The 25,777-nt window shown below is 42.4% G+C and overlaps 1 protein-coding gene across 13 annotated transcripts in view; it reads right to left on the bottom strand.

Moving 5' to 3' along the window:
* Positions 1-25,777, bottom strand: part of GLYR1 (glyoxylate reductase 1 homolog) — a 44,348-nt gene that overhangs the window by 10,218 nt on the left and 8,353 nt on the right. For 5 of the 13 annotated variants that reach the window (XR_014213591.1, XM_082199151.1, XM_082199156.1 and 2 more), the window contains exons 2-10: positions 23,167-23,203; positions 21,486-21,565; positions 13,062-13,200; positions 12,331-12,549; positions 8,088-8,174; positions 4,440-4,496; positions 3,626-3,676; positions 3,448-3,521; positions 1,268-1,367 (exon numbers count right to left, since the gene is read on the bottom strand). Coding sequence is in view for 12 of the 13 variants with exons in the window: in XM_082199151.1 (XP_082055277.1) it covers positions 1,268-1,367; positions 3,448-3,521; positions 3,626-3,676; positions 4,440-4,496; positions 8,088-8,174; positions 12,331-12,549; positions 13,062-13,200; positions 21,486-21,565; positions 23,167-23,203 (844 nt within the window). In the remaining variant the exon portion in view is untranslated. The remainder of the gene's footprint in view (positions 1-1,267; positions 1,368-3,447; positions 3,522-3,625; positions 3,677-4,439; positions 4,497-8,087; positions 8,175-12,330; positions 12,550-13,061; positions 13,201-21,485; positions 21,566-23,166; positions 23,204-25,777) is intronic. The other 8 variants (XM_082199162.1, XM_082199153.1, XM_082199157.1 and 5 more) reach the window with 7 other exon arrangements.

Genomic DNA, 25,777 nt, shown 5'->3' with positions numbered 1-25,777 from the left:
GGTGTGGAGATCACGTTCAGTGATGTCAGGTTCTCTTCTCTGCTTTCTAGAGTGGTTAGCTATTCCCTTACTTTAGGCAGTGCATTTCAAGGAGTACTCCAAAGACCCCAGGAGTTCCATAGCAACTTATCAGGCCCTCAGCTCAAGAGGCCAATGATAGCAGGCTACCTTCTAACAGCCAAACAGGTAGCAACAGCTAGAGCCCAGTTCCAAAACACAGCCCATGTGGGCTGGTGGGGAATAGAAAACCTCACCTGTCCTGAATGACAGAAGACAACCTGCTACTTTCTACTGGTGGCAGTAGGTGGGGATGGGTCCTGGCACTAGCTTTCATCATCTCTGTGTGGGCACTGAACATTTGGGCCATTCCCCTGCTGTCACAGGCTGCTAGATGGTAGCTCTGAAACCAAGTCTCTTGATTGCTTTCACCCCAGAATAAGGGGGGGGGGGGACCATTGTGTGTTTGATCACTGCTTTTAAGAATTAGACATGCACACTATCTTTCACTCCATTGTGCTCAAGCAATCTATAGACTAGCCATTCCAGCTGGCTGTAGCAGAGGGGCTTCAGGGTCCACTCCATTGACTCTGCTGAGACAGGCTGCCACTGGCCTCCTCTCATTCAAATCTTCCCATTCAAAAGCTATTTATGTGTTCACTACGAACTGATGCCTGAGTCGGCTTCTCTTCCCTCTTGTGTTGTATCTGTTAGGTTGCAAGCCTGAAGGGACTGGCTTGTATGCTACTGATCTCATATACAAGCTATTCCAGGAGCCTTTTCGGCTGAAGGGCAGGGTAAACCAATGCTTCAAATAAATAAATCCATCTCCAAAAACTTGATACAAGAATGATGTGGGCACAGCTGTTCCAGAGATCAGAAGGCAGAGCTTCTGCTACTAGCCACAAAAATAGCACAAAATGAGAGGAAAGAACATGAAGCAGAGGGAAGGAAAATGTTACCATGGCTACTACGTTCTGGTGTGATAATTTAAGCTGACTTTGTCACAGCAGTGGTGGAGCTCAGAAATGCATGTCTCAGACGTGACTGACAGAAAGGCATACTTTTTGTCTAAATGGCTTCTCCTCATTACTATACTTCCAAGCTCAGTGAAACCCCACTGTTCATATTTGGGAGGATGGCTTAAGGTCAGCCAAGCTGAAAGTTGCCAAAGCTTCATATTGAAGTTTCTCTGCAGATGCATAAGCTTAGACTAGGTGACTAAGATCATGTATGATATCGCCTCATACTTCCCAAAGAATGAACTCACCTTTTCAGCAGTCCGGTTCCAGACCGTGACAGTGTGACCCATTTTTAGTAAGTTGGACACGATGCCACTCCCCATCAGGCCAAGGCCAAGGAACCCTATCCTGGGAAGGAGAGAAGGAAGTTTGTAGCGTTGGAAATTTGCATAAGGGCTTAATGTGAGGTTGGAGATCTAGAAGCAGAGGCTCTTCGAGGCCTTGTGGGGTTCAAGCTTCATGGAAACAGACATACAGAGGCAGGCAGCAAAGTGCGTAATTCATAGTAACAGAGGATTTATTGAGTGAGCACCAATGTTCTCAGGAGCAGGAACACCAAAAGGATCACATTTATATCCCTAGCAAAAAGCCAATGGCTGACAGACATCAAAAATCTGCTCTATACAGCATGCCTAAACAAGCAGTCCAGACTTAAAGAGACATTACTTTCTGCTCAGGCAGATAAGAGAACCTCATCCTAGGAGGACCAAGAACTGGGTGCACAAAGTCATACTCATTGATAGCACAAAACGGACTAGGACGGTGCAGTGAAAAATGTCTTGGGTCTGCGTGTGCAAGGTCTAAATTTGAGTACAGTTCAGCAATGACTGGGCAACTCCCTCTCTTAGCAAGTTTGCCTCAGAAGGCTCAACACAGCATTTGGTATCCTGGTGACAACTCACAGATCAAAAGTCACTTATGTTTTTGTAAATCTTTCTGCCATGCCACTTAAATAGGATTAAGTGCTTGTTTAAGCTACAGTTCACATGTTAGCAGTCACTCTGGTTTCATGCTTAGGAAAAGCCACTGCTAACATGCAACATTCCTTATCCAAATTAGTAAGGAGGGGAGGGGGGTATTGGAAGAATTTTGGTTGAGAGGGCCCTGCATGCACTTTAAGTAAACTATAAAGATGCAGTGGCAAGAACAAGGGATACCAGAATGGAACAAAGACAAATTACCCTTGGAAACTTACAAAGAGTACAAGTGACTGCTTCCCTCCTCAATTAACAAAGGCGTTTCAAAACTGATCTTAATAAAGCTAACACATTTTAGCTTCCTGTATGTCTGCTGTTCAGTTCACAGCTGGCAGCACTTGCAATGCTTAACTAAACCACCATGAGATACTTGCGGCAAGCCACTGCTAAGACATTTTCACACTAACAGAGCCCAACCCAGAGGGACGCATTGTCTGCTTCCGAATTGCTAAGGGGAAAGGGTTTACCTGAATACTTTCATTGTTATATATTAAGTTTCCCTTCAGCAAGCCTGAAAAACGGACATTCCGAGACAGCTCCAGCGACAAACAGGCCACAGCCTGTTCTGCATCGGAGCAGGAGGGAAATTGCTTCCGAGAGCGAGGCAGGAAGTGCAACCGTAGCTCCTGTCACTCTAGAAAGGAGAGGGGGGGGGGAGCACAGGAAGTGCCAGAGGACACAAGTGTCACAGTGCTGTTCTTGGAAGGTACAATGCTTCCGCCTCTACCCATGTGTCTGGTGGTTTGGGGTTGGTGGTTAAACAGATTAGGCCACCTGACATGCCTTGCAGGACAATGCTTTCACCCACATATAGACTAGGCAACTCCCAGCACATTCATGCAACGACCCTAGAGTTGTGATAAAAGCAACTTTCATTTTTCAAAATGCATTCATCGGACCAGCAGGCAGGCTCATTACGATATCCAGGAAGTCTTGGTAATTTTATTTATCATAGTTTGATCATGCTCTTCTTCAAGAAACTCATTGCTTTTGACTTTCGTGCATCTCTTGGAGCCTTTTTTTTATCCTGGAAGGCCTTTGCAGCTATTTAAATTTCTAATGTTTAGACTAGCCAGTTACTTTAGTGATTCTCTGAATTGTTTTTAATGGTGTTTAATGTTTTGTTGTACATCACCCTTATATTTTATAATATGGCGATACAGATTAAAAACACAAACTCACTCAGCCATTCCTCTTTTAACAAGCCTTCTAAAATCTTTATCCCAACTAGTATCTGCTTTGAATCTGAATTAGTTTTCCATATGTGATCTTATTTTCAACTGCTGTAACACATATAACTATGGTTTTTAAAAATGTTTTATATATGCAATTGTTATAACTGTTTACATATATGTATCATATGTGTTATATTGCAAATTGCTCCTTAAGCCAACAGGCAGACACGGCAGCCTTCAGAATCAGAGGGAAATGAAAGAAAAGGAGGTTCTTACTTCTTGTCTGTGGGAGTGATGCTGCCATTGATAGCCGTGCTGTCGGCTGCCTGGATTGACGTGGACCCTGTTTCCTAAGGGGTAGAAAAAACACAGCCATAAAAGATAATTTTACTTTACAGAAACAGGCAGTCTCAAAACTTTAATGCAGGCAAGTAAAAAAGGAAGTCTGCTATACCTCTTCACACACCTTCAGCTTCTTTGTGATGGCTTGGTAGCAAACAGCCGGCTGCATAGAGAGGAAAAGGAAAATAACAAATTTTGGGGAAAACTCTTTTGCTGTCTTGCAGGGCAAGTAGGCCTATATACTCAGCATGAATAGACAATTAATTATGATCAAGCCAGAGACACCCCACCCTACTTTCTGTATGAGAAAGAGAGTTCTTATGCTCAACACCTTCCCTCCAGGGCAATCCCAGATAACACTGTGAACTCATAGGTGAAGAACCAAGCTTAGAGAGATCTGGCAAAAAAAAAAATCCCAAGTAAATAATTATTGCAGGAGAACAGCTGCAGGTCAGTGGGTAGAGCACTTGCTTTGCATACAGAAGGACCCAGTTTCAATCACCAGCATTGGAGAGCAGCTGCCAGTCAGTGGAGAGTCTAGGCTTAGGGTGATACTGAGCTAGATGGATCAATGATCTGGCTCAGTATAAGGCAACATCCTATTTCCTACTCCCCAACCATGCTCCCTTAGGATGGAGGAATCTTTATGAAATGCATGTGGGGTGAAATAAATGACTGTTATCTCCCTATAGCTGCCTTATGCGCAACTTCTGGTGACCTGCTCCAGGAACTTTTAAAATCATACCTGTCCCATATGTACAAGTGAAAAACTGCTGTTCCTCAAGGAAATCTGAGGATGTCACAGCTCAGCTTTAAAGGCATTTTCACATATGAATGCCAAAGCAAAACTAATGAAACCTGGCACAGAGACTTCAACTCCTGAAGTGCAACAAGCAATGAACTCATCAGCCAAACCTATTGCTCACCTTCTCTGTCTGGCTAAGCAGGAAGTGATGGAAATGAGGGTCGCCATCTTTCACAGGCTGCAATTGCAAAGAGGCAAACTTAGAAACCAAGGCAACCAAACTTCAAGTCTGAAAAGCCTCCACACACATTTTAATGGGTCGTCACTTTCTCAATTCTGAGGAGACTCCTTGATGTCTGCCACAGACTAGCAAGAGTCTTGTTTTTATCTCTGTACCTAATACAGGATGTGTGTCAAGAAGTTATCATTATGCTCGGTAATAGAGGTGGGAATTAAGAGAGTCCAGGAGAGGCAGGCTGGGGAGTTCAGCTCAGAAAGAACTGGCAGAAGGAAAGTAATTTCCAGGACATAATACACACAATAGCCTCTTCAGTGAAAGCCACCCATGGCAACATTATGGGAGGCTGCTTGAAAATGACTCCTTGGGATATATTTAAGCTTGTGATATATCCCATAAAAGCACTTTCCTTTTAAAAACAGGACTCATCTGAATGTATTGGTTTCTAAGTTGCAATCCTAAGCACACTATTAAGCAGCAAGCAATTTACTTTTGAGTAAACATGCTTAAAATTCTGCTACAGGTCTGTGCTCTCAAATCTTTTTTTTTTTTTTAATAAGTCACTTAGGAAGCCTTTTTTTTTTTGTCTGAAGAGCGGTTTATTACTCCTTTAAATAAATCAGTTAAGTACTACCCATTCTAAGAGCATGTTCATGTTAGATGGAAATCATCAATTTAAGTGACATGTTTCTGATAAATATTAAACGGTGAGGGACACAGTTTGCCAATTCAAAAAACCAAACCTAAGGTGATATCTCAGAAACTACTTTGACTACTTTTTTTTATCTTTTTTTATCTTTTTATCTTTTATCTTCTGCCTCTTGGCACCAGCCACTATCAACTCTTCAACTAATAATTGGTGTTGACTGGTTATTCTAATCATCCTTACCCCTCCTTATATTGTCTACCAATGGTCACACAACAAAGAAAAAGACAAGATTCAATTGGTATTGCATTAACAGTGTAATAGGTTTTGATGTTCATCATCACTGCCTCTTTCCATATGAACCAGCCCAGATACAGAGATCATCCTCTGAGGCCCTTCTTTGTGTGCTTCCTCCACGAAAGGACCAGAGGGTGGAAACACAAAAAATGGGCCTTTCCTGTGGTGGCTCCCATTTTTTGGAATGCCTTCATTACCTATCTGCAGACGCCAGGCAAAAATGTTTTTCTATAACCACGTCTTTGGCTGCTTAACATTCTATGGCTGTTTAAATGTGTTTGCAGGCGGGAGATTACTGGTTTGTTTTTGTTTTATTATATATTTTGGGTTCACATTTTGTGTTTTTATGTTGTGAACCACCCTGTGATCTTCGGATGAAGGCCGGTATACAAATCTTACTAATAATAAATAAACAAGCAAACAAATAATTGTGATAAATATACAAAATTTGGTTTGGAAGGAAATTTGTATTTAAAAACCCTGCAAGCCAAATGCAAAGATGTATTTAATTTTTTGTGTAGTTTGGCCCTCAGAACTGAGCAATGAAGGGTAGGAGGGGAGGGGAAATTGCAGGGAGAATCATGTGACAAGACTTCTATCAGCCAACAATTCCATGAGTTCTATCCCCTCTCTGCTATTGGACCTAGTACAGGAGTAGCCCATGTGGTGCCCGCCCCTCAAGGCATTGCTAGACTATAACACCCTTCATCCCTCACCAGTGGTTATGCTGGCTGGGGCTGATGGGAGTTCAGCAACAGTGGAGGGCACCACATTGACTAACCCTGCCCTACCAACTTTGCCAACTGCTGCATTCTTTATAGGAAGTCCTGCTGCCTCCTCACTGCTGCCAGAGGGCTGTAAAGTGGTAGCCCTGGAGCCCCAGACAATCACCTGTGCTGCTAAGCTTCTACCCTTACCTCCTAGCTTATGAGTATTGCATTTCAAAGATCAAAGAGGCAACAATGAACATACTGAGCTATGCAAAAAGCAAATTCTGAACATGATGTGTGTTTGCCTTTGGATTCTTTCCTCCTTTCTTTCTAGAACAGACCTGCATGACTTCTGTGTTGCAGGGATTTTGCCTGGTAGTGTGTTCTTTACTATAACTACATAACATTGGAGTCTAAGGGGTGGGAGAGAATAGGAAATTTGAAGTTGAGCATGCTAGTGTTTCTGGCAAGGAGAAGAGTGGTATCTTGCTCTGCATTGCTTCACTTTGTGGGTCTCAACCCCATTTCCCAAGTTATTTTCTCTAGCCCCCAAAATGATGAAAGAAAGGAGCATTTCTGTTCATGTTCACAAGTTATATTTTTGCATTTGAGCCACTATGTTCATAACGTAACAGCTTTTTTATATATTTCCAAAGTCAGTTTCTCAGAACACTTTACAAGTAAACAGGGAATAAGCCTTACTGAAATAGATGGGCCTTACTTTTGAGTAAACATATATAAGAACATGCTTATAGCTTGCTTCTCAGGCCTGGCATGCCTAGTGCAATAGTAATCAGAGACCTTTAAATACTAGTAAATGCACTGTTCATGGTATGTGATTTAAACCATTTTAAAGAGCTGCCCTAAGAAATGACTTATATAAAAATATATTTATTATTTATATAAATTTAATTTTAAAATGTTTTAAGAAGCTAGGGCATAGCTATTAGACTAATTAAATTAGGCTATTAGATGAAGACTACTACTGTCATCTTAAGACTGAAAGACTGCAGAATGGGTTTTGCCAGGAATGAGGAATGGCCAGATCCCAAGCTCCTCACACACACACACACAACCCGACCATTTTGATAGGTAAACAGGGCTACACAACTGTCAATCACCTGGCATCACCATGGCACCAGGTGACCCAACTTAAAGCACCAATGCATGGAAAAGTAACGCCTCTTCTACAGTGGGCTGGTTTGTATGCAACCGTAAACTATGGTTTGGTACTATGTACAAGTGCTGGAATGAGCAAGAGCAAATCATCTTCTCCCATGCAACCAGAAGGCCTTCTATAGATTTGAAATCTAACTTGTCATCACAATATAACTGAGGTTTAAAACAAGCTTTGATTAAATTGAGCAAGCCAGCTTCATAATCCATGGTTAGTAGTTGGTTTGCTCAGAAGCTGACCAAAACATCTTTAAACCACAACGCCTGGTTTGCACATAATAAGCCAGGTTTCAATGGAAGCAAATCTAAACACTGCAGAAATCCTTCTCTTGGCTGATGGTGAGTCCAAGGCTTTATTCAGGTTTGTTTCAGTTCATGCTAAACCATGGTTTAGTGTTATGTTAGAACGAGCCTAGTGGCTCCTCCTCTTGTTTCCCTTCGCCCATATGAAACAGACAGTAACCAGGGCAATGCAGAGATGGGTACAGGAATAGGGACAGTAAGAGAGAGGAGATGAAGTAATACAAGAGGTGAGTATTTGAAACTGGAAAATGGGCATGATGCAAGTCATGCACAGAGAGGACTGGAAATGGAAGAGCAAGGGCGGGTCTCTTGCACAAAATATGGGGAACCAAGCCTTCCATTAAGAAACTCTGATGTATGCAAAGTAGAGGATTATTGTGCTCCACCCCACTGTGCTTCGTACAACAGCAGAAATGCTAGAATTTTTTCCACTGAGGAAAAGACAAAGAATTAAATCACCTCGCTTACACTCGGTGGCCATTTAAAGCCAGCCATGGTGCCAGTCATCATTCTCTTCACTGTGCTCGATTCAGGGATTGTCAGATCCTGTGAAGCAAGGAGGAGATTGAATAAGAACAAAGTTTACGGACAGAATCCCAAAACTCTGTGCGCAGGATATTTGAATAGCAGCTAAATGAATATGTAACAAATATAATGAAGCATATTTTCCTCTTCCACATCCCCCAATCACTCTTTGGAAAATGTTGCTCTTACAAAGGAATATAACTTCCAAAATCAAGTAGTGGAACATGCTTGCAAAATGGCATATGAAAAACTCTCAGTGGAAGAAAGGGGTTTGCACTAGGAGCAAATGGCTGGGCTGGTTAGGAGAGTGTCATCTCTCATGTGCAAAAAAGGAAAGGAATGAATGGTGAGGAAGGGTCCATCTGTATTCTATACACAGAGGACAGAGAAGTGTTGACTACAATAAAAAATGTTCTCTTTCCCAAGGTCTGAGCTTATAGTATTTGGTGAAAGTTGGGCAAGTAATAATTTATTGGGGCCAGCTTTTAATGGGTAGTGTTAAATGAGACCAGAGATAATTTGAATTCTGGTAACGTACAGTATTTTTAAAAAATGGGTTAATTTATTGATTTGATTTAATTTCTGTTATATCTAGGAACTTGGGGTGGGTGGCATGGACAATAAATCCAATAAAAGCAAATTAACCAAAATAAGCAAGGACTTTTAGCAGCTTCAAGGTGACTCAAAGCAATCAAGCAATAATCCATGCAGCAAGATCCTATTGTAAACTTGGAAGCAAGTCCCCACCCCACCCCCAGGTTCACTAAGACTTACACCCTATTAGGTGTGCTTAACATCATGAACGTAACATAATCAATGCACATGACAATGATTCAATACATGCTATCCAGTAAATTTCACAAGCCAGAATGACATTTATTTCCAAGAAGGACTCCCTCATCTTATTTTATTTCCCTCTGCCATTATTGTCATGGAGAGATGTACTGAGAACACAGTGCATCTCAGCTTGCTCTTCTACCATTATTAACCTCTTGTTATATATATAAAAACATCAATTTGCATCCCTTTCCTTGACTCAAACAGAACCCACCCTTCACCTCTAACCTAGTTTCTTCTTAACAGTTCCCAATTTCTGGAATGAAGAATTGTGCCAAAAGCACATTACACTCTAACCTATATCTACTGCTGAGGGAGAAGGAAAGCGATGAACAAAAGACAAAATCTTTACTGGTTTTGGAATCTTGGCCAATTTTCACTGCATGTCTTCTAAGCACCACCACTTTTTGCTTTCTATTTTAATAAATGATCTGGCTAAGATGTTTAGGTTTTTCAGCGGACCAAAACATTATGATTCATATTATCAACCTTGGCTATTCCAAGCCACGATTCTTTTTATATGGTAGTTCTTACAACTCTACCATCAATCTTCAGCTGGGCCAAGTCCACACATTGGCAACCCTTATTAAGTATTAAATCCCTTTGGTGTAAGAGTTTCAAGAGTAACAAAATAGCCACCCAGTCACATAATAGGCTCCTTATCTTTTGCCAAACAAATGCTGCATTTTGATAGTTACAATCCTATACATAGTTACCTAAAATGAAGTGAACTTGATGGAAATTACTTTTGAGCGAAAATGTGTAGAGCTGATGGTAAAGACGCCCTTGCTTGTCTTCTCAAGCCTGTGCCATCTGGTTCTATTGGTTCTGCAGTAAATTCCTTCAGTTTGTGTGTATATAAGTATTTTGTATATTACATATACGTGGGGGGCTGGACTGTAGAGGCTGATTTGGCTAGGGCGGTGGAGAGATTGCCCTGAATGATAGCAGAACCTTCCCATTCCTTCCAAACCTATGATCAGGAACAATCATTTTCATCTCCTACCCCTGGAATCACCATGAATTTGCGTACCGTGTAAAATGCATGTATATGGTACTGGATCTCTTGAATATAAACAAAGAGCGAACAAGAGTCATCCAGTACTGCTCTGCAACCTCTAAACATTGTGTGTGGATGTGATGTGATGACTGGTGTCACAGAATTGTAGAGTTGGAAGGGACCCTAAGGGCCATCTAGTTCAACCACCTGCACTGTAGGAAGTTTCTCCCCAGTGTAGGGGTTGAAGCCACAACCCTGAGATTAAGAGTCATACGTTCTACCCACTGAGCTATCACCTTGAAAGACATCTGCAGGGGTTGAAAGGTGGGTATAAATTATTTTACAACAATCACCTGAAGGTGTAGAGTTGCCATAGCCTCATCATAATCTAGGAAGCATTTTATAGCATCACCGTCTTTGGAATCTGGTGACAACAATAACTCTACTATCCTCCTACATTAAACCTCCCATCTCCACCACATTTTAAGTAAAAGGCTAAACCAACCAACCAACCAACCAACCAGTGTCCATTTAGTGCGCAGATTAATAGACTTCTCAGTGAGATGTTTTCTAGCCATCTTCTACAGCAGCTTGCAATCCCTTTTGATTTTAGGCAGAGTGAGATTCCACAACAGTAACAAACCAGGACCATTTCAGTTGCCAAGAGGACTTGGACTGTCACAGCCAGTGCTATCTATACAAAGCCTGGTCCAACAGCCATTCTTAAAAAAGCAGGGCTCTCCTCCACTGGAACGGGGCTCCCACACTCTTTTGATGATTATATTTTGAAAAATTACTGAATATTCTTCAATGGGCAAGAGAGTATGCAGCAGTGGTCGCTGAATGAGCAGTGTCATCAAGAAGTCTGTTGCTTTCAGTAGCCTCTTTTCTTTCCAAACTTCTTGATGATGCTGCTCCATCAGCCAGAAAATCCATCCATAACTGCCAACATTTCTGCAATCAACCATGTAAAAAGGGACACCCCCCTCACCTGGTATTCAGCCAGTGACTTAGTATGCTTCTGAAATTAAAAGGGCTAAATTTACTACAGTCATACCTCAGGTTGCGAATGCTGTGGGTTGCGCGTTTTCGAGTTACGGACGTGCCAAACTTGGAAGTACCGCAACGGTTACTTCCGGATTTCGGTGCTCGCGCACGCGCAGAAACACCAAAACCGCACTTTGTGCATACGCAGAAGCGCCGAATCGCGTCATGCGCATGTGCAGAGGCGGTGCTGTGGGTTGCAAATGTGCCTCCCACACAGATCACGTTCGCAACTCGAGATTCCACTGTACTGATACACTCTCCAAAAGAACAAGTTAGCAAATATGCACACCCTCAAGCCAACTGTTTTGGAAATGTATAACCTAAAATAAAATCTCAGGGAAAATCCTACTTGCAAGCAGCTTCATCACATCTAAACGCAGGGATCTGGTCAGTCACCAATAAAGTATCAATAATGGTTTTCCCAGACTGCAGGAATCTAAACCTCAAACTAGTAAAGATGAGAGTCACAACTGTGACCTAATAAAAGATGGCAGCGAGAAAGAGGGAAGCACTTTGTACCATTCAACTGAAAATGAGTGGAATGCAATTCTAGTAAATCTTAGCTGATTAGTAATCCTGTCTTATGCTTCTTAGTGGCATTCAGATTCAGCCTCGTGGAGCATTAGCATTATAGTAATCCATTCAACTGGTAAGAATTGAAGTAGGTAACATCAACCGCCAGGAGATTCCAACTTTCTTGAATAGATAGAGGTGGCCACGTTCCGCTAGTGAACATCTGTCAAGTGTCCAAGGATGGGACAGACCACAACGGGGGGTGAGCAATCAAAGGCTGGCAAAGAATTAGGAATGCATAGAAACGGACGTCTTCTGACTACGTAATCCACTTCTAGAAGCTTTCTTCGTGCTCATCTATCAAGGCAACTGGCCCTTTTCCAGCCTGACCGCACCGGAGAAAGGATGAGATGGAAAGGGCTGTCATCTGACCAAACGCACAAATGAGATGGAGATGTTAACATATACCACTATTGACGGTGAAATTGTGCTCCGTTTCCTTGGTTAGCGTGCAACAAGATGGAAAAATGGTGTTATCTCGTTGGATTTCCCAGAGAGAGGAGCCACTCCATGAAACTTCTAAAGCTGAGCACTTTGGAAGAGCCAACTAATATAAATGATTATGGCTGAGGAACAAAGGAATTGCCTGGTGGACCCTTGAACAGTTAACACATGCAACTTTTCAAATGGCCACAACAATGAAGTCATCTGGTTGGCTGTTAAGGTTACATTCCATCTGGACAAGCTCACAGAGCATGGGAGGAGATGCAAAACACAAACCTTCTCATCTTTAGGGGGGCGCCCTCGCTTCCGGGGGCTTTGCTCATACGTTCTCTTCAGAGGGGATTTTGAGCCTCGCTCTGAAGAAATGGAAGACACCCTCTTCTTCGGCTTCCCTTCAGACAAATTGGCTTTGTGTTTCTCTTCTCCCACTGACTGCTTGCCCCTCTCTTCACTCGAATTCCGCCGATTCTTCTCTTCGGTGGAGTTATGAGAAGCCTGAGAGATTACAGAACAGAGAGGATGAGGAAAAGAAGGGGCACAAGCTGGCATGGATTTTGTTGTCCCCAAACTCACAAAATCCAAACATGAGTTTTGCCAGATATCCGAAGAATGCCAAGGACCCTGAACTCAGGGTTTTAGCAGGTTCAAGCTACTATTTAGAACAGACAAGGAGAGGCAAAGCACAGCTTTGTGTTCTAGGCAGACACCTACTTTATGAGGAAAAAAAAGTTCTAACTCCAGAGTGCATAGCAAACACATTCCAACGCTGTAAGGAGATCCAGCCGATCCTTTTGCCACTGTTCACTTTAAGGATGTCAGAGAGGGGACAGAATTGTGAAACTTAACTGCTTTACAACTTTAAATGTGATCCTAATCACTGTTCCATAGTATAATTCTTGAGACATAGTCTGTCACACCTACCTGGCAATGAAGTAAAAATGGAAGCATTTCATTCATTATTCCAGGGAACAGTGTCAGGAGGCAAAACTAAATGAAAGGACACTCACCTGGTCCTTGCCTTTGCCTTTTTTGAGGAATTCTTCCACAGCATCCACAGCTTGCTGGAACCTCTTGCCTTTGTTAATTTTGATCATTTCCTCTTTGTGGGCATGATAAGGCTTCAGCTGCTCCACTTTAATCCAAGCACTAATAAAAGAGAAATGAAAATGGTATTTTCCAGTCATATCGCTCCCAGAGGTAATTGGCAGCCCTTCCAAGCAAGATGTGTGGACAAAACCTGAATACTTTGTCCCGCCACCCCCACCGTATTCCAAGAGCCTTCCTTGGAACATATGTACTTTCACAAGTGGCATACTACCTAGCGCCAAAGGCAAATCCTCTTCTTAGCTAACTTTATACTACTTCAGTTATCTGTAAGCGTTCCCTCCCATACCTCCTCAATTAGAGGTGAACCCAAGGTGCTGAAAAAGCAGTTTACTTGTTAACAAACCACATCTCAAACATGTTTGTGCCTGATGTTTTTCAAGCAGAAGTTCTTCCTCAGATGCCACTGCTGGTTTTCAATGTGAGAGTGTCTTCTGTGTTCAAGGAAATCACTAGTGAAATCAGAAGTCACTTCTGACTAAGAGCTATTTTGCGTATAATGAATTGGATAAATTAAGCTATTAAGGTTTTGCTTTGGTTTTCTTGATTCAATCTGGTGATACCCCTCACACTGCCAGACTTTCAACTCCCAAACAACTGAGCGTGATGGTGGTTTTTTTTGGTTTTTGTTCTTCAGTTTGTCGTCCAACTAGGATACCTGTGCAAAACACTGATTCCTTAGCAGCACCTAGCTGAATTAGGAAAAACACCTGTCTTTAACTGAACTCAACTATTACAGAATGAAGGGGAACTTATTCACCTCTTCTGTTTTCTTTTATATGCATTTCCATAGCAATTCTGATATTTCAAGTCCTAGACTTTGTTCCTAATGACATGTTTTAAATGAAACTTCTCCTTCTCAGTAGGTATGTTGCTATATGTAATCTATTAACTTTACAACTTCTGTCACAGAAACAAAGAACCAGAATCCATGCATATCATTTTATAAGATAAATCAATATTCTATCTACAGAATTCCAGTGGAGTTGCAAAAACCATTGTTTAAAGGAGTTGTTGCCTCAATAAAATGCTTAAACACCAACTCAAGAAAATCACATTCCACCTGACTTTTAAGCACCACACCAAGGAATAGTATGCAGTTTTAGTAGACAAAACAACGTGGGAAGAAATTTTTCCATTAGAAAAAGGGTATCCAAAAGCAATAGTAGAGTAATTTGTTTATTAGAACCAAAAGTCTAAGTAAAAAAAGGGTTTTTTAAATTATTATTTATGAAGTTTATTAGTCATTTTTTTGCCACAGCAACTCAAAGCGAGTTAGAATATTTTAAGCAAAAAACCAAACACATAGATACATTAAAACCAGCATTGGAAAATAACCATCTACATTAAAACATCTCACCAACACAAAAAGGCCACTGATAGTTAAAATCCAAATGATTAAAAAGGTATGTTTTTGCATAGCACTTAAGGATATGCAACAATGGTGCCAGGCAAACCTGCCCTGAGCAAGCATTCCACTAACAGGGAGCTAGACCAATGAAAAGACCCTTTCTCATGTTGCCATCTTCCACAACGCCTGTGGAGGGGCCCAAAAAGAAGGGCCTCAGATGCTGATTGCAGGGTTTGGGTCAGTTCGGGGGGGGGGGCACCTAAGACTTTATAGGTCAAAACCAGCACTTTGAATTGCGCCTGGAAACTAACTCATAATCAGCGCTGTCAGGCCAGAATTGTTGTTATATGCTCAGCCTTTCTTGCCCCGGTGAGCAACCTGTGCAATCTGTCCCTCATTCAATCTTCAACTACTATCACAAACAGGGCTCTCCATTATGCCAAGTAACTATTACATCTGTCTTCCTCACAATCTATACTCACCCAGTCTGATAAAAGTTATGAATTCAAAAAAGCTTTAATTCACTTCTTCTATGACTTGAATTGGTCCTAGCAGAATTATGCTACTATTGATTTCAGTCTTTAGTGTTTTAAAGCAGTTTATCCTGACTTAACATATCCACACACACAAATATTTAAGCTTGCAGACAAAACATATTAGTAATATACAGTGCAATGCTAGCCAGACCTACTCAGAAATAAGTCCTAATGAATTAAATTGAGCTTATTTCTAGGTAAGCAGTTAGGCACAAAGCAGCCTTAGGAGGCTGGGCACTGAGAATGTGTACGGATTAACTCCTTTCCTTGTTTTGGCATCACAGTTGTGCTCTTTTGTTCCAAAATTGGGGAAGATATTATGAACTAGGCCATGTATATGACCATTCTGGCACTATTCCTTCTACAAACAGCAGCCATAAGTCACCAGAATGAGAGCTTTTGCCTTTTATTTTTATTTTAAAACCAAAAATGCCCATTCACTTATTAAAGTTGGTTATACAGTGGTACCTCGCAAGACGAACGCCTCGCAAGACGGAAAACCCGCTAGACGAAAGGGTTTTCCGTTTTGGAGGCGCTTCGCAAGACGAATTTCCCTATGGGCTTGCTTCGCAAGACGACAGCCCATAGGGAAATATCCGGGACAGCGGGGACGCGCAGCGCGTCTTCCCCACTGTCCTCGGACCTCCTCCGAAGCCAGGCAGCGGGGCGGGAACACCTGCCCCCGCCGCCCGGCTTCGGAACGCTGCTCCGAAGCCGGGCGGCGGGGCGGGAACACCTTCTGAAGGCGGGCGGGGGGGCGAAAGTCTTTGTCCCCCCTGCCTGCCTTCCCAGGGGCTTTTAAATCGCCCCGGACAGCGGAGAAGTCCTCTGCTGTCCCGGGGCGATTTTAAAATGCCGCCCGCCAGCATTTTAAGATCGCCCGGACAGCGGAGAAGTCCTCCGCTGTCCCGGGGTTTTTTAAAATGCTGGGGGTGGGAAGAAAAGCCCTTGTCCCCCCCCCCAGCCTTCAGAAGAGGTCTGAAGGCGGTTTCCCTAGGAACGCATTAATTGATTTTCAATGCATTCCTATGGGAAACCGTGCATCGCAAGACGAAAAAACCGCAAGACAAAGAGACTTGCGGAACGAATTAATTTCGTCTTGTGAGGCACCACTGTACTCATGTTCAGCGTTGGGTATTCCCAGTGCTTACACCATGAGCTTATGCCAGGAAGCAGCCTGGGAGCGTGGGGCAGCGCCGCGCCACCTGCCCGCTGCTCCCAGGCCCCCTAAGGAAGTGGGAGGGGGGAGAGACTGCCAGCAAAGTGGTGCAGCTCCCACCCACTCCAGGAAGCAGCCCGGGAGCGCAGGGCAGTGGTGTGAAGCCCACCTACTCACCGTTCCCAAGCCTCCCCTGGCACCGGCTTGGGGAGGCAGTGCCAGGAGGCGGGCAGCACCCGCAAATATGCCTTGAATTTTAAAGGGCCGGCTTATTTGCGGATGCATCTTATATTCAGGCCAATACGGTAATTAAAATTAAAATTATGTGATGAGGTAACTAGGGCTTGGCGATGTTAGGTTTTCAACATTGCAGCGTATCACTACAGTTTGACGATATACTACAATGATGAAAAAAGCTGCATTGGCCCCAGCCAGTGAGATGCTGGGTAAAACTGCCACAGTTCTCTTTGTGAGAGCTGAAGCGCTTTCACCCCAGCGCCTTGCAGGCTGTGGCCAATGCAGCTGGCCCCAGTCTGCTGCTCAGCCAGAGGGAAAGGCTCCTGCCCTCAGCTGAGGCCCCTTGGCCAGGCTCCACTGGGGGCAGCAAAGCTCCTGCCCCCAGAAGAGCCAGCCCCGAGTCCCCTGCTGCTGGTGCTGGAGCAGCAAGGACCTTGGGGCTCCCTGGCCAAGTTCCCTCTGCCTTTGCTGGCGTGGGGGGAGGGTGAGCTACCTTGCCCGCTTGACCCCCACTTCCCGAAGACAGACAAAGTGACAGAAGCCAAGTGCATGGAACCTGTCAGGCTTCGTGCGTTTGAATGCCGTCGCCAGTGCCGGTGTGCTATCTCTTTCCTCCAGTGATGGTTCATTCACCCCAGGAGGAATGACACAGCCCACCCTCCCGAGTGAAGCCACCCTATCCATGCCTTGCAAAGAGGGGCTGCTGGAGAGCGCTGGGCCCGCCAACAGCAACTAAGAGACTCTACACTGCCTTCCACCGGGTTGGGCAGGCTTCAAGGAGTGTGGTGGAGTCTCCTTCTTTGGAGGTCTTTAAGCAGAGGCTTGACAACCATATGTCAGGAGTGCTCTGATGGTGTTTCCTGCTTGGCAGGGGGTTGGACTCGATGGCCCTTGTGGTCTCTTCCAACTCTATGATTCTATTCTATTCTATCTCTCTGGGAGGAAAGGCGCAACACACCTTCCCAGAAAAGGCAACCAGGCGAGGCTCTCAGTTGGGAAGAGCAGGCTTTGCACTCCCCAGCTGAGCAGCCCTGATCCCGCTTTTACTGGTGTGCAAGCAGGGTTGGGGCTCTCTCAGCTGGCAAGGGGGGAGTACTTTAATGGAGCCCCCATCTTGCCGCTGCTTTGTGTGAGCCGGTGGCTCCATAAAACTGGTTGGCTGAGGCGAGGGCAGCAGCTCGTTCCCCAGCCAAACAGTTTAAAGAAGCAGAGGAAGGAACATGCTGTATCAGCACCTCACTGATTCAGCTTGATTCTCCCTCTGCCGGGGCAGAGTGCTATATGGCTGGTGAAATTGCTGTCGCTTGAGTCCCTCTGCTGCCAGCTCCCAGTTAGCTTGTTTCTCCCTCAGCGCGCTGGGGGCAGTGGGATTCAAGAGTGGTGACATTTTCATCAGTGATAAGACCACTGTGTGAAACTGTCATTGCAGTCTGCCCCCACGTACTGGTCCTGGGCAATATATTGCCCAGGCCTAGAGGTAACTCAAGTGTGCATCAAGGAAAGCTGTATGACTAGCACCTGTCTGCTTATTCTGAAAAAGGGAACTATGGGGAAGAATACGAAGGCAAGCATAGCACTAAAGCCCTATATCTAACTCTGAATGTCTTATTCAGCAAACCCTCAAAGAGTTAAGATTTCTCAAGATTCACAGACACATACGTCCAAGAATATTTCTACTAGAAACTTGCCTTTAAAAATAAATAAAAATAAACAAATAGTTGAATTGTGAGGCAACAGTTTCTAATCAAATTGCACACATAAACAGAGTTTCAGCAGCAATATATGAATTTACCTCCCTCACCCTGACATCGTATATGACATCACATTCAGGGCAGGAGGCTGTGGCTTGGCTAAAATGGTCTCTCAAGCCAAAAGGAGAGGCTTCGTGGACATAACTGGGCCCACAAGCCAGAGCTACTACTTGGTGAAAAAGAATGTTTCAGTTAAATATTTATGCATTAATAAACAATTAAAAAAGCTCAACTGTGACTATTCAGTTTCTTCCCAGAAGCCTACAATCAACTGTTTTAGGGAGATATACACTATAAAAACATGAATACTTCCTGTTTCTGGCAGGAGAGGGAGGTTGTTTCAACCAAATACAGCACAAAAAAGTCACTTGGGAAGTCTTCCATTGTGAAGCCTTGTGAAATGCACATAGCACACACAGGCATACCAGCACAATATGCCAGAAACTCTCCTAGATGCACAAATTTTCTGCATCTGGCAAGACCTACAGTTTTAAGTCATATTCCCAAATGGCTCTATAATATGATGCTCCTAATCATAGAGCTGGTGTGGCGTAGTAACTAAGAGGCTAAACTACGTCAGGGTGACCCTGGTTCAAACTTTACCTCTACCATGAATTCAGCCTAACGATCTCAGTCTCCCCCCACTATTCGCACTTTGGGGATAATACTGATCTACCTTACAGGGTGTCTGTTAAAGACCACAATAAGATAACGCATGTAAAGTACTTTGAGTGGTGAAAAATATCATATAGTTTTTGTTTAGGGAAGTTTTTAATGTCTGATGTTTTATCGTGTTTTTAATATTCTGTTGGGAGCCACCCAGAGTGGCTGGGGAGGCCTGGCCACATGGGCAGGGTATAATTAACAATTTATTATTATTATTATGAGTTGTTATTGTTGCAAATATTATACAAATGGGCTGTAAATTAGTTTGTCAGAAGGTACATTGGGTTTTTTCCTTGACTACTTCAGGTTTATGTTGTTTTTCCTCAAAAGTATGGGTGGAGAGCACTTGCCTGAATGCTGCTTCATTACTGGAGGTACTGCTTTGTTTCCATTACAGAAACTGGAGGAGATAACCAGGATTAACAGAGCATTATCACACTTTGTCAGATGGAAACTAAATTCCCACTTAAAAGTGAATGACTGTGACTCAAAGGCTCACCCGAGGATTAGACACAGGTCACAAAGGGCCACTGAATGATTTTTTTTATTTTATAGAAATAGAAATTCTTATTTTTTATTTAATAATTTTATATACTGCCCTTCAGCCAAAGATGACAGGACAGTTTAAAGTTTAAATGTACTTTGCATCAACTCTCCTGTTTCTATAGACGCAGTAAGGGCTAGAAACTTACTTTGCTTGCCTCAGGAAACTATTTTTTTGCAATACAATCTTCTATGCCCCCCTCAAATTGCAGCACACAGAGCCCTGCTTATATCTTGCCTTTCCCTTATACATAAGATGTAGTCCGTACTTGAATGAAATATCCACTGCTCAGCAGACAGAAATCATTCAACAGGACATGATTAAGACATTCCTCAGGCCTTGCTCTTTAGCCAACCTCCTTCACCAAATTATGTTATAAACTACATGCCATACTGCTATTTGGTTTGGTCTACATGCCATACTGCTATTTAGTTTGGTTTGGTACATCAACGTTTTCATTTTCAATCTGTTCATTAATCTATGCTGGAACTAAACAGCATTCCAGACCATTTCACCCACTTTTCAAGTGCAAATAAAAGCATACTGCAGTTTCTCCCTTCTTTTTTGTTCCCATCTCATGATGTTGTATTACTTCCTACCTGCTCTTCACTATAAGCTCCCATAGCAGGTTACAACAATATAAAAATGTAAGGTTAAAACCAGTTTAAAGAATTTACAAAAAAATGGAACTACCTAAGGGTGAGGAATAGCAACAGCCTTGAAGCACTGACAGGTATGCCCAAATTATTAGAGGACATATACCTGGCTAGAAAATAAGCACTCTCTCGTGTGGCACTGTCAGTCCAAATATTTAAGCTTCAGAAAAAACAAGTATAAAGGAGGAGTTTATGCTGTTGTCTAAAGTATAATGTGTTGATTGCTGACACAATGGTCCAGTTTTTAAATGAAATTATCATATGTGGGTGCTTACAGCATCAGTTCATTGGTCCATATATCTCAGTAAAAATACTTTGTATAAGTGCAACCTGCAACAAAATGTAGCAACACGGAGTACTTTTTGTTCACTCCCCATTACACTTCTCCTTCCACATGGTTATCAGGTTTTTATTTTTCCTCCTTCAACATTTTGTATCACTGAAGTCTTACGGGGATGTTTGGGGATTTCCCAAACCTCTTTGTTGTTGTTTTCCACTGAAGATTACTGAGCACCCGCAAACCTCTATTGTATCTTGAATCTGCTAATACCTCTCTCTTGTACGTGGTTGATGCAGTTTGGGCTCCAGCTCCTCAAGCACGGGAAGACTTGAAGCAGAAACAGAGGGATGGATGATTATGATACAATATAGAAGCTTCTCCTGGGGTTGTTCACGCAGTTCCCAATGGGCTGTGCAGACCAAACTGTTTGCAAAATCCACCATGAAGCAAATGCCTGACCCCTTCCCTTGGTTCTCTGTACATGCAACAGAGATCCCTCTTTACTTCCTACTCCACATGTTTATGGAACCCAGAAGTCTGAATTTTGCAAATGAAGAAGACGGTCAAAAATGCCTGCCTTTGATGGGGGCCGGGAGAGAATGAACTAGATTGCTTTTCAGTTTTTTTACACCAACCAGTTTCTTCCTATTTCACTGGACATCACTGATATCAACTGCAACAATATTCAATATGTAAGTCTGACTTTCAAATTAACAAACCATACAAACCATACATTAAACCTGCAGCCCCCCAGGTATTACTTGACTAGAATGCCCATCATCCCTGACCACTGGCCATTATAGCTGGGCTGATGGGAGCTGAAGTCCAACATCTGGAGGGCCACAGGTTCCCCAGCCTTGATATAAATCTCAATGCCAACTACATGCTGTCAAATTCTTCCTAATGCAGGGAATGTGGATGTGTGTTAGACTGTCTAAAAAAAGCTATGGACATTTCCGATGCCTAGGTAAGCTGGTACATCGGCTTCTTCAGCCTTGACCAGCACATAGGCTCTAGAGGTTTCTGTTGCTAGCTGATAAATTAAGACTAATTTTACTGGTCATGAAATTGCACTGTGCCAGCTTTTCTACAAAGGCTCTAAAGTTTAAAAATAGATCCCCCTGGCAGAAAAGAAGTGGGTACATACTGATCTTCAGTCCCAAAAAACTTCACAAAGAAGCACTTCTTCCCACGAGGCTTCTTCAGGTCCTTAGGCGGGTTAACAATCTGAGAGAGAAACACAGGAAGCCACAATTAGAGGTAATAAAAACGGAACTTTTCAAACATTCTCCACACACACAACCCGCTCCAAAATCTTTGCATGTATTGGTAAAGACTTGTGAAACAAGATTATTGGGGGGGGGGGGGATACCTTGTAACTAAAGGTATATTCACGCCAGAAAAAGAAGGCCCATATTCCTGAGTGCAGTGCTACTCTTAAAACTTTGGGCTAAGCTTATTACAAAAATGCAAGTAACATGTTTTTACAGGTATATGTAAAAATATCTCATTCTGAGATTTTTCTGGAAATCAATTATGTCAAACTACTTGTGTAACACGTTTTAGGACTCTGGGTCACTAGGATGTACCCTAACAACTTGCACCACTCATGTCAATCAACGAGCAAATGAGGCTATCTGTGTATTATGCTGTTCACAGCATGATGCCTCGCAATCACGCCAGTTATGTTGATATAGACTAAGTTTAGATGGTAATTCTGCAACAGGCTTTGCATAGTTAAGTACACCATACACAACACAGCATCAGGACAGACTGTAATTATCCCTAGAGTAACAAACTGATTGCAAGGTAAATGCTACAAAAGCATCAGCTTTTCAGGAGATAAATCCAGACATTTGTCACACTCGTCAATCATTTATCCGAGTGAATGGAAGCAATCAAACACTGTACTAATCGGTGATGTATCAAATAATGAAATAAAGTAATTGCAGTAACTGTGCCTTTGATTCTAGCACACAGATACTGAACTGATATTGAAACGCCCACACTGAGCTCCTCCTACTAAAATTTTGCTAAGATGTTCCATTCTTTTATACACAGCAGAACTGTGAGAGGCCAGAGAATGAAAAACAGGCTGACAGCATTTCTGTAAGAGAATCGAACCCAAGCAATGAATTATGGTACATGAGCATGCTTTTCCTGCAGATCTAGAGTAACAGCACAAGAGAACAAGACTGAGTAGCTTTGAAGGTACGAATGACATGGGCACACCATGCCACTGAGGCAACTCCTTTTCACCGGCCCGGCTGAACCAATTAATCTCTACAGGGCCCCCAAGAGCCTGCCCCCAGCAACTGCAGGCCAGGCCAACTATGTGCGATTCCACCAGCATGGCATCTCTTAGCATAACATCATGGAACTTCTGGTGGATATTTAGGCCTAAATCTGGAGCTTTTGCAAAACAAAAATACATTTACAAATAAATCTTTAGCCTTCAAAATTTTCCTTGGGCTATTATTCATTGTCATTTGGGTGAAAGTCCCACTGAACACAAATGGAACTTATTTCATTCATAAGATCTGATTGCACATTTTATTTGAGGGTGGTGTCAGGGCATATTTATGAAGAAAGGGAAAGCACTTTTTCAGAAAGACAGAAAAAGGGTTAAGTAGCTACATCCAGGGTACAATTGATTTCAAAACCCACCTAAACTGGTCTACATTCACTTTGGTTTATGTAACATGCTGTGGGTCAATTGAAATATTGCAGGAAATGTAGATCTACACATTGAATTTGACATTAATAAAAATATGTTACTCCAATAAAGAGAACACCAAAAAGTAAGTGAAGTGCACTCTAGAACTCACCTTTCCTGGCCAAGGAGGATATCGGCCCAGCTTCCCCCTATAGGAAAACCAGAAGTCAGCCAATGGTTATGAAAAACAGCAACAACTCTTCAACATTCTTCACCTACACAGTACTACTAGAAAAGAAAACTGAGAGCAATTTAGGGGGGGAATTATGAATCCAGGGCAATATTCTTCCATGGATGCTAAAGAATGTCCCCTTCCCTGGAACTGAGGCAAAATCTCGCTAGTATCTTCTTTTGTGCATGTTCCCAAACATAGCAAGTTGACTTACAAACATATCCAGACACATTTGCTGGACTGCCTGCAAAATCAGTCTTTTTTTAATCATCAAATTTCCCAGCTTCTTCACCTGAAGGGAATTCTTTTTTGCCACAGGCATTCAGGTCAATGGCTATTTACAATCCTTGTGACAAGCCTCCCAAGGGCAGATGTCAGTAGGACAAATAAAGCAACCAGAAACATGCTTGGTTTTCCTAAATTTCAACTACCCCCTTTTCATTTATCCTGCATAAATTGTCTGCATGCATGCTTAGCTTGCAATGAGTACAGATTGCCTCAGGACCACACCAGGTTGAACCTCATAATTGTATTATCCATCGAATCCCAGATAAAAGCCAGCAATTCCTTAAATGCACCACTTTTCAAATTAAAATAGTATCTCTTGGGTCCCACAATATCTGAAGAGCCCAGATCCAAGGTCTGTTCACATCTGACTGTTTCCTCACAAAGAGACCTGCCATACATGGAATACCATTGACACCTATCTACATGATTATATATGAAAACTGAGCTCCCTGGAACACATGGTCTCATCTAGACACGTATTCATGACAAAAGACAGGCATGTGAGTTTCAACTTTACAGCTTATAAATTCTCCACACACACCATGTTGTACTCCTTAGAGATACAGGTGTTCATGTTATGCCCCATCAATATTCTTTCATCACTAAAACCATTAAATCACTTCCCCACAGAAAATGGAGGGAAACAGATTACATATGCTCACAGTATCACTAGACCCTTAGCTTAGGTAGGGTGAATGGTTTTATACATCTTCCATTGTCACAGAACAGAAATGGTTTAAAGTAAAGGTTCTACAAACAATAAAATATGAGCTAACATATAAGAAGCCAATGTTGTGCCTTCTGGATGTTATTGGACAATGGACGCTAATTCCCAACATTTCTGATCTTTGGCTGTGGTGGTTGGGGCTGATGGAATTGGGAGTTCAATGACATCTTAAGTGCAACACACTGGTGACTCCTGCCTGGAGGTCAACTGGGAAAAGTACTTAGAAAACAGGCTTTTAAAGGGTAGCGTTCAACTAAATTTTACTCAGAGTAGACTCACTGAAACTAATAGGCCCAACTTAATGACATTAATTAATTTAAAAGGATCTACTCTGACTAAAACTTTGTTGACTACAACCCCAAACCTCTGCATTTTATTTCAGGCAATACAGTGGTACCTCAGGTTACAGACACTTCAGGTTACAGACTACGCTAACCCCAAAATAGTACCTCGGGTTAAGCACTTTGCTTCAGAATGAGAACAGAAATCGCGCAGCAGTGGGAGGCCCCATTAGCTAAAGTGGTGCTTCAGGTTAAGAACAGTTTCAGGTTAAGAATGGACCTCCAGAATGAATTAAGTTCTTAACCCGAGGTACCACTGTATACCTGTCTGATTCCCCACCCTACCCCCCTTGGGGGAAAAGGTTATCTGCAACATTTCCTGACTTTTTTTACTAGGACACATTTAAGAGAATAGCCCTAAAATTCTAAGTTTGTTTCAGGCTGGTCAAAGAATGTGCATTTTCATTAGCTTCATGTATTGATATTCTCTTTAATGCTGCTAAATATGGAAACCTAATATTTTCTCATGAAAGAATGTGCTGCAGTCACATTTAAGTAACTTATTCTGAATTGTTCATGCAACTACTTTACATGGTAGGGAAATGGAGTGCACACAGCAGTAAGGTACCTCAAATGCTGGAACTTGTCAGAAATAAAGGGGCACAGGATATGTTTTGCCCTAGCTATTATATGCCAAATAGTTCACTGTCTGATTGTTATACCATTTCTAATAATAGTCCAAGTGGAAAAAATGTTGGTGTATAATGTACAGTTGATTGAAAGACCAAGTCTCAGAGGTCCAGGTGCTATGTTTTTACTTGAGTACAATCTGAAAAACAGGTTATACACACTTTACAATGTCTATTCAGCTTCTTTTCCACGGTGCTTCCACAAATCATGTTAATATCTTGTGGATTTTTAGTGGTTCCAAACCTTCTAGGGCCCAAATTGGGCAAAGAATATGAAGGGTTTTGCCTCAAACTCTTACACAAACCAAATTTTGGGAAGAATTTTTAACCCAAGGAATGGAGGGTTGTCTAGAAAAATAATAAAGCAGAGATTAAGTAATCCCCTGAGGTAACCACAAAACACTGCAATAATGGTCCTTATTTTGTAGTCTACTAGATAATATACATAAATGCTGTTTCCAATAAATGTTATTCACAATATTGAGGCTATTCCTTATATTTATGTTGCCTTTCTTTGCTGTCTACAAAATCCATGTAAAACAACTTATCATAAAGCTGGTTTTAAA

Source organism: Podarcis vaucheri (assembly GCF_965113315.1).
Source record: "Podarcis vaucheri genome assembly, chromosome: 14".
NCBI classification, from domain to species: Eukaryota; Metazoa; Chordata; class Lepidosauria; order Squamata; family Lacertidae; genus Podarcis; species Podarcis vaucheri.
Note: the sequence above shows the minus strand (reverse complement) of the source record. Positions and strands in the feature narration are given on the sequence as shown.